Source organism: Dermacentor variabilis, chromosome 2 (assembly GCF_050947875.1).
Source record: "Dermacentor variabilis isolate Ectoservices chromosome 2, ASM5094787v1, whole genome shotgun sequence".
In the NCBI taxonomy this organism is placed as follows: domain Eukaryota; kingdom Metazoa; phylum Arthropoda; class Arachnida; order Ixodida; family Ixodidae; genus Dermacentor; species Dermacentor variabilis.
In genome coordinates, this window is record NC_134569.1 from 170,680,388 (window position 1) to 170,695,063 (window position 14,676).

Consider the following 14,676-nt stretch of genomic DNA (forward strand, 5'->3'; position numbering starts at 1 on the left):
AGGGGAAAGACACCTAACCTCAGTGCTAGCTACCTCACTGTTATGTATTAAAGGTGGACGCTGCATGAAAATTTTAAGGATGATTTACTCGACGAGGGGGTATTCTTGTAGTAACCAATACTCACCGTTGTGTCTGTGTTTTTTCCGTCATTATACCTTATTTTGTCGCACTTCTTGTTTCAAAATTCGTGCGTGGACCTTCCAAAATTCGGCATCTCTACCCTGCGCAGACTTTTACTACCCTGCGCACCTTTTACTGCCTGGAGAAAAGTAAACTATGCAATTTGGTCTACAGATTGATGTTTGAAGGGTAGCGAGAAAACCTGCACAGGGTGGGAGAACTACACAGAATGACTGGGCAAAGCGTTTCGTGCTACGTGGTTGCTGAGTCCCGAGGGAGCCATCGAGCGACTATTTACAGCGTCTAAGCTTACAAAGCTTGTCTTTACCTCTGCGCCAATAGCAGCCAAAATCTGAACGTGTTCTTCAGAGATGCAGGCACGCTTGGCTTTTTCCGCACTCAGGGAAACCGTAGCCACACCATCGCTTCCTGAAAGCAAAAAAAGAATCGTATGTCGCACAATGTTTCTAACAATAATCAAACTATCTATTATGGCCGGTTAATGTGGACACCATAGCTTCTTTCCCAACAGCCGATTCTTCTTAGAGAACGAAGCACCGCCTCAGGTCAGAGGGTCGCGTGGTCTAGTGGCATTGCCCAAAGCAACCAATAATGGCACTTTAAAAGAGTATGTACCATTCTGTAGTTGGCAAACGATGTGACGGATACGAACTTCCACGATATTTGTAATCGTTAGTGCTGACACCCTTTTCCACAGCTTTCGAAGACAAACGGCGCCTGGCAAAGCTGTATGGTAAACTCTGTGCCTTTGATCACCTCTCGAACATTATAGAAGCTTCGCTGTGCCGCGCGAAATTTTCCTCCGGTTAGGGAGTTTTGGAAATTAGCATACTGAGTGGGTAATTTATTACAAGTTGCAGCATCAGCATTGATCACGCGTGTTTCGCAATAGTTTAGCGCAACTAAGAAACTCTTGCTGTTATTGTTTAAGGATATTCGTCTAAATTAAAAGGTACGCCTTCTCTATTCTCACAAAAATTATATATACGAGTTCTCTTCGCGATAAATGGGAAGACAGGTCAAGACACTCACCTGACGTCGTTGTGTAGACGGACTTGTGCCCAATTTGACTCGACTCGACGGTAGGGCGCTGCGATCCTCGCTTCTTCAGAACGAAAGTATCCGGCTCCGCAGAGGCTGAGACCACTGACTGTGCATTTCGTAGTTCAAGAGAAAGAAGGTAGGAAAATGCAATTCTTGTATGAGTAAAAGCTGAACGATAAGAAAACTCAGTGCCCTTCCACTCTGTGAAGAAGGATGACCAGCGAAGCTGTGTATGTGGGCCCCTTAATGGCGAACTGCACCTCCACCGCGGGTCGGCCCGGCATTGCACTATCTTCAGTATCGGGCCACGTATGGGGAGTGCTTAAGAGGAAGCTTTAGCTTGGGTGCTCCTATCTAAATACATGTAAACGGAGAATTCATTTTTCTTTGCAACCATTGCACCAAATTTTTTGCAACCATTGCACCTCCCTTTTTCAGCTGGCTCAACCCCAAAGTTAACTTGGCTCGCATAGAGATTTCAAGATGGCGCACACCCAATTTAAAGTTGGTCGTATCCTAAATTTCAAGCTGGCCAACCCCCAAAAATCAGTTGGACTACCCCTAAGCTTCAACTTCGCCCTCCCTAAATATACAGGTTGGCCCACCCCCAAATTTCTTTTGAACCAGCCCCAAGATTAGGTTGGGCCACTCCCAGATTTAGGTTGGCCCATCCCGAAATTTAGGTTCGCCCAAGACGAAATTTCCATTTAGCCCACCTCAAAGCTTTAGTTGGGCCACCCACAAATTTAGGTTTGCCAGCACCCAGATTTCATCTTGGCCCACCCCCAAATTTAATTTGCCCCACCGAAAAATTTCACATGGCCAACCCCCATAGTTCAAGCTGGCCCGCCTCTACTATAGGCGTACCCTTTCATTCTTATGTAGCCCTATGTATCCCTACGGGAATTCACTCTGTTCAATGTTATCTTTTTATTGCGTTTCGATTGTTCCTCATCGCCCATAAAGCTTCGAAACATATACATTTAAATTATTATAACGATTAAAGGTCTAAACTTCTGAAATGACGCATTTCTTTTAATACAAGACATTACACTTTCCGCGTGACAGGCTGGGGTACTCGCCAAACTATGCTTACAAATTAAAAAAATATCAAAAGCACACTAAAGGCTTCTACGCACACTTAAAAATTTCCTATCCTTCCTTGCATTTCTGGATACACTTCATCAAGTATCTTTCATAACTAAAATTAATTACTATGCGGAATTTCGTATTGCACTGGCTACAAGGTAAAAAGCATGCCTAATAACATATGGAAGAAAGAAGCGACTGCCGTGCGCAGTAACTGAGTCAGCGTGACTCTTACTTATGCACCGCACTTTGAAGTTCTTAATCATACAACGCGCTGCAAATCTCAAGTCACAAGTGAAAGCATTAGAGGCCGAGTAATGTGACTTTCAACAATGTATCCCCGTTGCATATCTGTAACTCGCGCATACGAAAGCTCGCACGCTGTGCCACTCACCTCCCCAATGCCGTAATTTGCAGTCACCGTGATGTAGCCTGGATTTCCCGTGAGTGGGTCGCAGGTGAACATCACCCCGGCAGTGTCAGCATTTACGAGCTCCTGCACCACTACTGCCATCGGCACGTCCAAAGCCTGCCCATACTGTCTGCGTAAATTCAGGTGCAGAGCTATTTGCAGTTTCATCACCCTGATTTTTCAACACACTCAAAGATCATCCCTATTCTACTGGCAGCTAGATATAGAAAGAACATCGAGAAAATCACGCATACTATAGCGCTCCCAGCACCCGCACACAAAAATATGATTTCTATCCTGAATCCCTTCTTATTCCTTCGGATCTGTTAATGTTGCCTTCTTCATACTCTTCTCCGTGAACATGCGAGTGTGCATCAGTTCAACGACAGCACCACAGCGTTCCAGGAGGGCTGGTTGTTGTTGTTCGCGGGCGGCTTATTTTGGTATTGCGAAATCATCATTGCCTTGATAGACTTTAACGCAAAAGGGATTATGTAGGGAACGTCGGCTTACAGAACTGGTTTCCTTATTTCAGAAGTTAGGAGTGGCACTGATGCCCGGTTTTTCAATACTTAGAACTCGTTATTCTAAATACATGCCCCAGTTTGTCGGCGTAAAGTGGCGTAAAGCGATGCCACAAGAGGATCGCGTATAGTATTATAAACACCAGTTTAGTCCCTGCTTGCTTGGTTTCTTCAAAAAAGTTAGTATATTTGTCAGTAAGCCTCCTTTTATTCAACTAACATCACAACTCTAGCGCATACGAGCCACAGCCATAAATGGGTATCGAGACAATTTTGCTTCTAGTCTTTTTAACTTCAGCATGCACGTATATGACTGTGCATAGTTAAATTCAACTTTAATAGGTACATAAAGCGGTACTACAGCCTTCGTTTACCATTAGGATCCGGTATGAAGTATTGCAGAGGAAAAATCAGCTAATCTTTATGAGCATGTTCGTGGCAAAATCTGTGCGCTTTTCCATGGTATCGCACAGAAATACTACAATTTACAATTTAGTAATACTACCACCAATTTACAACAATATAGAAATACTACTACAAATTTTCGCACCAGAATTCATCTCATAGGTAAAGCTTCTAAGCAGACACAGGCCCCCTTTACCTCTCACCTCCTAATCTTCAATGTTTCTCAGGTATAGCAAATTTGATGCTGTTCCCGTGGCCTGATGTCTAGTTTCGATTGAAGAACGCACGTCGTTTACTTCTGAACTTTCGAATATGTTATTCGGAGTCTTCTTAAATATCCGAATCAAATATTGACTTTTCATGAAGCGAAGTGGCGGGGAGGGAGGGGAGCGCCGAGACCCGCTGCTCACATTCAACGAAATAACAACGCACTATCATCTGTCGAGGAGAACCTTCCCGCTCCCCCACGCTAAACTCACTAGACCACAGTCATCGATATTCAGAATGCTTCAGACAGGGTCGTTCCCCTCGAGAGGCAGGCTGAGCCGTTATTCACCAGAAGTAGAGCCGCAATGTCCGGATTGTGGCGAATCGTACTGCTCGCTAGCGCACATGCTCTGGCAATGCTCCGCGTGAAGCGGCACCGTGTTCAGCAAAGAAGAAGACTGGGTGGACGCCCTGCGAAGCGACGACCACCAGACCCAGCTCCGGGCCGTCCAGAGGGCTCACGAAAGGGCGGAGGCTCACGGGCTTCCCGTACCAACGTGGGTGCGGCCCGCGATCCCTGCCGCCCACTAAAGCAAGAGTGGGTGGGGAGGGGTTCCTCAGGAGACAATAAAGTTATCTCCTCCTCCAGAGACCCTTAAAAACAGAATATCTGTCTTTTCATTCGTGACTTTTCTTCTCTTTTTTTTCCATTTTTTGAGTAAAAAAAGTTACAAGTCAATCAAATCGAATATAGCAAGCTTAGTAAACTGTACCTCGATATGTTTTGTTGTTTTCTTCAATACTATTCCGTTCACTTATAATAACGTGACTTTCAAGAACAAAGGTCTCAGCACATTTGCAAAGTGAGTCGGTTTCGGATAGGGCAGTTTCAAATGCAGCCCGCCTTAAGAAGCAACGACATCTCAGTTTCTTATTTCAGTATCACAAGTGTGACTCGCCTAATATTGTATTCCACTTATTTTTGTTGATATCTGACGAACTTCCTTTCACTATTACTGCACTCGCAGCACATTCCTTTCGGTTATGCTTTGAGTTCCACTCTCGATATAATAAAAACTCCGGCGAAAAAAACGAAGCGTTGTAAAAAGGCTCGAATTATTTATGATTCTCATTACGTACATAATTAGCGTCATCGCGAATCGTTACGAATCGGAATTTCTGCCCAACGTTCTCTGTAATCTTTAAGTAAGCATCCGTAGCATTATCTATAGCTATTATATGGACGCTTCTATCAAATCATCTATTAGACGGATTCGTATTGCGTCGCAGGTGCGAATTCCCCAAAACTACCTTAACTCAATTGGCTTTCATGTTTCAGGTGCGTTGCTTAGCCGCCACTGTCTGCCTGTCGGGGCAGAGGTATTCGTGCACTGTTCTACGCAACAAGTATGGCACTTCGCAGCTGCTTGAATGTGAGAAGTAGGGGCTAGGCGTCGGATTCACGTGCGAGGTTATGGCTAGTTATTGCACCAAGGTTCCTGATCTGCTAGGGGGAACTAATCGGGAATAAACTGTTTGATGTTACCGAAATAACGGGCAACGGAAAATCATGCGTATTGTCGTTTCCACGGCCGCTGAGTGCAAACTTACCTTTTATAGTTCACGTTCGTGAAGCTGAACTGTGATGCCCAGCATTTCACCACAGCGCTGATGACCTTAAATAAAGAAAAAGTATTCGGCGTACCTTAGGCAACCGCTAACTAGAATGACGGGGGTGCAAAGCACGTGAATTTGCTTACGTTGTCTTGACCCCGAACCCCAAGCAGTGTTGTCATTTGGCCAGCGGCTGACATGTCTTCAGAGTCTTCACCTACACACGTGCAAACCGACATGTCATTGGTTTCACACCGTGAAAATGTCTTCATTTTATAGCACATTCAATGGCTTACCTAAAGCGGACGATCTCACAGCAAACAATGTGTCTTTATCAAACTTCGACAAGTGCTGAGAAATTGCTTCTTGAATATCCGCTGGCATATTTAGTATCTCGAGAGCACCCACCATGCTGCAAGCAATGAACGTAAAACTTAAACGCAAATGTCGCCGCAGTAAAGCTTAAGACATGATTGCATCAATGAAAGGGACTTGGCGTTTGTATCAACAAAGCCTAGAACATTCCGCTACTGATATCAGGCGCCTGTACTATTACCATGCCTTGCTTGAAAGCATACCACTGCTTCGGACACTTAGGCCTGTTCTGAAACTCGTAAGAATGAATAACACGACAAAAACAATAGACGATAAAATCGTGGAGCAAGGTGTTCGGTAGCTAATTATATATTAACAGTAAATATAAGGCGAAAAACAAGAGCGACAACCAAACTTAACGAAACTACGCTCAACAACTAAACCAGCCAATAAATACGCTAGAATTGTGGAAAATGAGCGTTCGACGATGCTCTGCGACCAATGCAAAATGAACCCTTCCAACAGCAGGCGTATGGCAGATCCTCCGTGCGGGAATGGACAATCGAAAGCAAGCAACGAAAGCGCAGAACCTCGCACCTGATTGCTATGTCAGAAAACTGATACTCTTAGGGAATGAGCACCTTTTTGGTTTCGAAAAATGTTCCCAATTATTCGAAACGCAACCCAGAAGATGTTACCCGTAAATCAATAAGGCGGTCACTACAGATATTACGAATAAAACCTCTATTTAAAGCACGTTAAACATTTGTCGAATGATATCATTGGCGCATGGCTCTTGTTCGTCCCCTTAAATTAGCAAACAGTTCCGAGTATGAGAATATGAGTTCTGCGCGTCGCCAAGCTGCCAGCTTTGGTCATCATACAAAACGTGCAGGCTTTTCTATCAATTTATTATTCTTCTTTCTTGTTCATTCATGCACATGGTACCGCGCTATGTCTACAAAAATATTAAGAAATTTGATAATAGTCTGGACTACCTGGCGCAATTTCTGTCATGGCGTCCGGCAAAAACCATGAGCGTAAAATTCCGGAATTCGCTGTACGCTACGTTTACGTTATGGGTTAAGATATGTTATAAATACAAAATTGGTTGTTTATCCCAATGTGCAAGTGGGTTGTCCAAGGGCAGTACCAAGAGAGGTTATACGCCATTATTCTTTAATTTTGTTGCCACTCTAGTTGATTCCTGTATTATCATTGCGATGTGGCTTGTACTTGTCTTTTGGAAAAGATTTCATATGGGTACCTATGTGCTACCTATTCCCAATATACCCTTGTCGATACGCTGTACATACCTGGAGCAGATTCCTTTCAGCGCTGTCTGCCAGTCATCCCTGTAAATGATATAAAAAGTTCAGGAGCAGCTACCAAACCTTCAGCTACACTCGCGTAGAATACTGAAATATTTTTAACCATCTCTCACGTTCATTCTAATAAACCAGTTACGTTTCGTTGTCAATGTGTGAACAAGAATATAAGGATCATGTACGCAAAAATACCCGTGAAAAGAAATGTTTGGCAATACATCCCCTGGCAGGGACGCTGAGACGGTGACTAGTGAATCATCGTAATTTTCAGAAGTACGGGTGGAGTCACTGTTACTGAATGCGCGAGTAATTAATTAAGTGAAATGTGCACTATAGCGTTGTCGAATCAATATTTGTTTTTGGCGCAATACTTTCAAAGCCCCCAAAAAACCAGCGCTAGAAGACGGCACAGCGTATTCCAGCCCTCCTTTGTGTGATCATGAATCAAACTAGCCGGTCAGTCACTTTTTGTGACATTCAGATTACTTGCGCTCATTAACTAATGGAAGCTGTGCTTTCTTTGTAAAATGACTCGTGAAAGTGAAAACACTCACAATTCGTGAGGTATATGTCGGAGAAGCCAAGCTCACAGTTCATTTGAGTGACGACGCCGCCTTTGTGTCGTTATGGCAACATTAAGATCTTCAAACATTTGTTCTGTTCCAAAAGTGTTCGTCGTTCTTAATTTTCTTTACCTTTTTTTCAAACGCTTCCCTCAGTAAATTAAGGGAGGCAGAACAGGAGCTCACCTGGTCATTGCGGTCTCCATTGCCCGCATCAACTGCTGAAAGTGTTCACTCGAAGAAAAGACCTTGTAGGACTCGGTTGTGACGATAAATCCGCGAGGAACTGCAAACTAACCAGATAGGAGCACAGTTGGGACGACGCTCCTTGCATGCGAATATGCGGCAGAAGGCTTTTGAAACGAAACCACAGAGGCAACGGAACAGAAAATATGTTATCGTGTTATAAACAGTTTGCGCCTCGACATCGCCGTAACACTGTTCATTATCGTTCTTATTATTAGCTGTGAACAATGGAAAAATTCGCTGTCGAACGGGCCGGCAATCTCACAACGTGAAGCATGAAAATATCATTAATGGAAACGAGGTAACCGAATAATGAAACACTATAAAAAGAAGGCCCTGAATAACGAACGAAAAAAATGCAAGGAACAGGAAATAACGGTACAGACACAGAAGCATGAAACGGCACAGGAGCATGCGCACAAAATGAGAACAGAAATAAAGATTCACACAAAATTCCTCGGGCATTCTATATATATATATATATATATATATATATATATATATATATATATATATATATATATATATATATATATATATATATATATATATATATATATATATATATATAGGGCCCGATTTTTGTTAGTCATATCACACGAAGCCAACAAACACTGATACCAAAAAGCACATAAGGGAAATTACTTGGGCTTAATAAATGAAATAAAGAAACGATAAACTAACAGAAATGAAAGTGGATGAACAAACAACTTGCCGCAGGTGGGAAACGATCCCACAACTCAGGTCACCCTCCCTGTGTTCTAGAAGACATAAGCATAAATACCCAAGAAAGTGGATGGAAAAACGGAGCCGCGGATGCGTAGTGCGAAAACGTCGATTCGCGTCCCACCCATGGCCAGTTGTTTTTCTTTAACTATCGTTTCCGTCAACTTGTCATTTCCTGAATTGGATTACGAACTGCAAATAATTTCTCTTGTGGTGTGCTTGGTGTCATTGTTTGTTGGCTTGTCATGATGTGACCAATGAAAATTGTTCCCCTCAGTTTCCATTCTTCTGGATCATACATACATGTTCAAATCCTATTGTTGGCTTACTTGGTACATTATTGTCCATCGTGTTCTCTTGAACCGTTTCCTGCTATAAGCAGTTTTAATACCACGACCCCCCCCCCCATATGTAGAAACCACCAAAATTATGCAATTTATATCTTGCTGAAAAAGCATGTAATGAACTCTCAAGATTCTTTTTGTTTTTGCCATATTTCCCCTCGACTTTATTGATCAAAATGTGTCGTTCTGCACTTGGAGGTCTAGATGAAATAAAAGGTCGTTTGCCGTTCCAAATTGCTTGGCCCGTTGATGATTCGAGGACAGACGTGCGCGGTTTACTGTGGTTGTGCACGTAGCGTATTGCTGAGATTATTATTGAACGTTTCTTTTACGCTGCACTCGGATCAGTGTTTCAGTATGATTTCTCAGCAACAACATTGCCGCTGGGTGTATTAGGTGATTTATACCCAACGGAAAAGTGCAGACATTGCAACTCTAGAGTCACCCTGGATGTAGCAACTATTACAGCCGTACATTCCTATGGGAATGTACGGCTGTAATACAGGGTAACAGTGATGCAGCCTCAAACAGCGACAGCCTCCGCGCGTGCTGGGAGTCTGCGTTGCTGAGCTCCGACCTGCAGCACCAACTCTGGGCCGTCCAGCGAGCCGAAGAAGTCGCCAAGGGCGAACAACCCTTGGCCGAAACCTGGGCGGGGTCCAGGCCCATCCCACCAAACCGCAAAGCACTGAATAAACTTATTTGAATGAATCAATGAAGATTGCCGCTCTAAGGAGCTCGTTTATGGGGTGTGATATCTCTAGAATGTATGCCGCAATTTTCCCCCAAATTATGATTCCAAATACAGCTAGAAAGCGTGTCGTAATGCTACCACTTTCGTTACGCGTAACACGTGCCAGTAAGGGTATGCGAATGATAATTTCTTTAGTTTTATTGCAATGACGCGTAGGAGTACAGCGAACGCCTTGATTAGACATGACGTTATGTTTTGTTTAAGCAGGGGTGCTATAACGCAAAACGATTCCAAACTTTTCTATTCCATTTCTGCAAAAGGCCCTCCGCGATTGGTCAAAAACTTTTTTGGACCACCCCCACTTCACCTGTCTATCCCGCGACGTAACGAAAACCGCGACAGCTCCCCATCTGAAATGACGTGTACACGCTGATTATGCATGATTTGACCGAACAAGCGAAAATAGTTATTTCTGATTCGACGCCTTCTCGCAATTAGCGCTCGGCTATTGGTAAAAAGTTTTCGGGCTGCACCCACTTCACCTGCCTGTCACGAGACGTCACAAAACCGCAAAAACTCACTGCGTCAAAGTGACGTGTACGCGTTAAAGATGCATTAATATGCCGAACAAAACTGAATTTTCTTCTGAATAGCATCAGGTTGCCTTGTTCCGAAAGGAATAAAAGATGGCTGCCGCCGATCGTTCAGGCACTGGCTACTCTCACTTGCCAGAGAGCATGGGTTTATTTGCGTGCAATAAATCTTATTGCGTGGGCTTTTATCGTTTTCGAGCACTTTCGGCCCGTTTACGACCTCCCTCTGCCAACTCTTCTTTCCTGAGGATCCATTTTAGCGGCATTCCTAGCCTTCCATTGCATGCCGCCGCGATTTTTGACCAGCCAACTCAAGCTAAGTAAGAGAGAGCGGACCAATCGCAGACGCCGGAACCACCCTCTTCAACCGGTTATCGATTTTCAGTGCAGTGGCTCGGCCCATCGAATCACTCTCAACTTGAGCGTGTTCCTCGATTCTCATCAGCCACTTAGATAATACAAGCCGCTCAGTGCAGGCAATGTTATCCGTTTTTCACACAAACAAAAGAGGCCTCCTATGAACGAGGAGAGCGTATGATGCGTCTGTTCAGACAACCCTGCGGATAAACTGCCCGATGCTTGCGTCGGCGGTTACGCAAATTTGAGGTCAGGAGATTGGAATAAAAACATATTGAAATATTTTAACGTTATAGGGCCCCAAAACGATTTTTTTCATCGTTGCGTATATATTGTGTCACAAAAAGACCGAAACACTAAATTCTCAGCCAAGGTATCACGGGCTTGGTCGCATTATTAAACGCCAGGAAATCAAAGTGTATGCAAACCTGTTCTTGCTCTCGCATTTGCATGTAACACGCTATACCCATAACATAGCATTGCAATGCAATAACATACTCGCGTTGTAATGCATCGACGGGTGTTTGACGTAGTAGTTCTGCGGAAACCCGCAATGTGAAGAGAAGTAATGAACAAAGGGAAAAACAGACATGCATTCCTTCGTAGCAATTGCTACAAAGGAAGCCCATATGGTTTCCGTGAAAGAAAAGCCTCAGAGTTGAAGAAAAATTCGTCCTGGTCCGGGACTAGAACCCGGGACCACCGCCTTTCCGCGGCAGCCGCTCTACCATCATAGCTAACCAGGCGGCTAGCAGATGGCAGGGCGAAGTCGAATTTGTCAACACGAAGCAAAGGCGAGAGTTTGACGGCAAGAGTCGGGAGCTTTCCCTTTATTCATCGACCGGTGTGCGCGTGCGTCGCGAAGGACCTTGCACACTGTCATTTGTCGAAATGACGTGTCTAAACCCGTTATCTCCTTTGCAATATCGTGAAGTACAATGCTGTAAATAAATGCGTGACCAATGGTGGCATCTAATCTGGTGCCTTCCAGCGCAGCAGCCCTATGCTCAGCAATTGGGCTACGATCGCCCGCATCCTTCTCTCCCGCCAGGCCACAATTTGAAAAATCTGGCGCGTGCGTCACGTGGCTGATTCCTCCCCCCCCCCCTTTCTTTCCTAGTGGCCTCCAGTGCTTTGATATGTTCTGTCAGACATCCCTGCCTCCTCTATCGGCGCAGATTCTACGTCAGATGCATGCCTACAAAGGGTTCTGCCTTAATATCAGATTTCTCTTTCGCACTGTTCGCTAAAGAAGAATGCCACTTTTGAGTGCGTGTAACTATATGAAAGTGAAATGTGTGTAGAGTTCGCATGCCCTGCATTTTTCTTTAAGCTTACGACGAACTTTATATAATTAATGTCATTACTCTCATGGGCGCCTACGATTGTGGGAAATCTGGCTTCTGTGGATCCTTGTCTGGAGGTTTCTTGATGGACCAATATTTTGATTCTAACGTCATTAAACATAGAAGAGTGCGTAAAGATATGCAATATGCCCCCCTGATACAGGGCGTGCGTATGATGACTCTCTATATAAAGTGACTTTTGGCTCATTCTTACGCGCACATGCTTAAGAACTGTATAGTGGTCGTGCGCATAGCGTTCTAGTCGTTAAGGAAAAGCTTAAGGCTGCCTTCATTTTGCTGTCGAGCTACGATTGCAAGCAGCGTGACGGGGCGTCGACGTGGCTTTCTTTTCATTGCTTTGCAGCAAGCTGACAGCGCGTCCGCGAAGCAAGCAGGCATTCTGCAATTTTTCATTCGCTTGTGCCAAAAAGTAGGCCCTTACATTGCACAAACGTTGAATATTCAAATTGCAATCTACGAAAAACAGGCTTTTTTTTACTACGACAACAAGTTGCAAGTTGCCTAATAAGAGGGCAGTTCCCAGTCTAACATTCTGCATGGCGAACGTTTTCATAATGTTGTCGAAACGTTGCCATAAAATTTACAAGCACATACATCGGCGAAACCTCCAGGAAAACCAGAATGATACAGCTCAGAGATTACGTTATACGCGTTTTTCTTAGCCTGGAAGTTGTGTCAAGTCACTCCGCTATCTTTCTTTTTTCTGTCTTAAAGTTACCATTGTAGGCAGTAAATGTTCAATATGATTCTCTGTCTCCCACTATGAACAATATTGCCCCGTCAACTGTGTTTCCAGGCGGGAAAAGTTTGACGAGGAGAATAAGTCAATTACTACAGTACAACGATTCACATTGAGAAATCAGGACTGTGAAAGTTGTGCGAGAACACAATGGGCCAGTATATGTGCTTTGTTAGCGAATCACTTAGCCCAATATTTTAACTCGTACCGTGCCACCACCCACAGGCTGTACTTCCACATTTGCTTCTAACAGCGGCTGTAATACGATCATAGTCGTCATATTTACGTCCACTGTAGAACTAAGTACTCTTCATTGTCTCCCGTTACGCTCATCTCAAATTACCCCTGCCATTTGGCAGCAGGCACAATCTTATACCAGCAAGTCTGTTTACGCGAGGTGCCTGTATAAAACCTCACAAATGTCGCGGTTCTAGTAAACGCATGTTGAAAGATTTCAATAGTAGCACTGTGCCCACCGACTTCACTTCTCTGGCAATGGAGTCCAGCACCGCTAGCGACGACCCCTTGCCTCCCGTCAAGTCTGGCGTCTTGCTGCATTGGTTGTCAATATCTGATACAAGTGGAGGCTCCCCAGGCCACTGGCGTTCTGCACACCACAGGAAAAGAACGTGAAAGAAAATGGATTGTTGCGTCTGTGAAAATGATGGCGCGGGTAAAAACACGGACGGCCACAATATCAGCTGTTCCAGTTCCTCTGGAACTCGAAACCCTAAAATTGTGTTTCGATTCGGGCGCCATTATCGGCGAGGGAAGCGAGTTTTGCACCAAAAATGTACAACCTCGGAAGCCCAATTATTAACGCCAAAAATTAGTTCTACACAGGAAAATTTTATTCTTACCGACCGCTTACCTTCAATAATCTTGTGCTTCAAGTAACCTGGAATGCCGCAAGTTCTTCGTTCAGGCCTAGAGGAAAGATGGTAAAGTTCGAATTCAGATTGATGTGGCTTGTCAGAGTTAGAGAAACGCTCGCTACATCAAACTAAAACAAGGTAAATTTGATTTGTTCTTGTTTTATGTGGAGTATGTGTACCTTCGACCACGTGGGCCTTCTCCATACGATCTTTCCTCGAACTCTAAACTACTACATTAAACAAGCACACCAAGATTACGCGTGTTGCTTACCTTTTAACGGAAACGCTGAAGCCACATGCCGGATATTGCTCACATTTGAAGTCAACCGCAGTGACGATGACGCTACAAGCACTGTCTGCGGTCTGGAAGACCGAGTCAGGTGCAACGTTTCTTACGGAAGCAAGTAGTGTATACGAACCTGCGTAAAAATTGCATGCTCAAGAAGGCCGTTTATGCAACAGTAAATGAGTCTCAGTCAGTTGACGTATGTGAATTGTGAGGGGACATATCAGAACAGTTGACTGCGGAACATGCAACCCATATAGGTGAAGTTAGAAGAAAAAACTTCATGGCAGTTTCGCGTTAAATCCGAGAGAAATGCTTTATATATATATATATATATATATATATATATATATATATATATATATATATATATATATATATATATATATATATATATATATATATATACACATATATACCTTCGAATCTTTTTCATGCCCTCTCTACCACGTTATCGGCTTCCCACACTTTCCACAGATACATTTTTTCTTACATTTTGACACTCTTAATGGTAACGCGTTAAACACAAAGAAAATAGTTGCATCTGAAAATTGCGTAAGCCAGAAAACTGTGGACATTGCTACTTCGAAAGCTATTCGATAAAGATTTCTAATCTTCGTGCTCTTGCATATTTTACAGCTTCTTAAGTTTACTTACCGCATCAGGCAAGAATTTATCTTTTTTGGTTGTATATCACTATACAAGGGACCAGGGGCAGCCGGCGCGAGAAATCATCAATTAGAACGCTCCTGTTCAGCACAGAGACATACGAGACCGCCAGTATACATCCCTGCAAACTCCTCTTG

General features: G+C 43.8%; 1 protein-coding gene across 1 annotated transcript in view; it reads right to left on the reverse strand.

The window, feature by feature from the left end:
• LOC142572935 (rifampicin phosphotransferase-like) overlaps positions 1 to 14,676 on the reverse strand; it is a 139,178-nt gene that overhangs the window by 92,917 nt on the left and 31,585 nt on the right. Inside the window, exons 10-20 of the mRNA XM_075682393.1 lie at positions 13,856 to 14,003; positions 13,581 to 13,636; positions 13,186 to 13,316; positions 7,830 to 7,936; positions 7,069 to 7,107; positions 5,734 to 5,849; positions 5,584 to 5,654; positions 5,435 to 5,499; positions 2,670 to 2,817; positions 1,175 to 1,292; positions 450 to 550 (exon numbers count right to left, since the gene is read on the reverse strand). Coding sequence (XP_075538508.1) covers positions 450 to 550; positions 1,175 to 1,292; positions 2,670 to 2,817; positions 5,435 to 5,499; positions 5,584 to 5,654; positions 5,734 to 5,849; positions 7,069 to 7,107; positions 7,830 to 7,936; positions 13,186 to 13,316; positions 13,581 to 13,636; positions 13,856 to 14,003 — 1,100 coding nt within the window. The remainder of the gene's footprint in view (positions 1 to 449; positions 551 to 1,174; positions 1,293 to 2,669; positions 2,818 to 5,434; positions 5,500 to 5,583; positions 5,655 to 5,733; positions 5,850 to 7,068; positions 7,108 to 7,829; positions 7,937 to 13,185; positions 13,317 to 13,580; positions 13,637 to 13,855; positions 14,004 to 14,676) is intronic.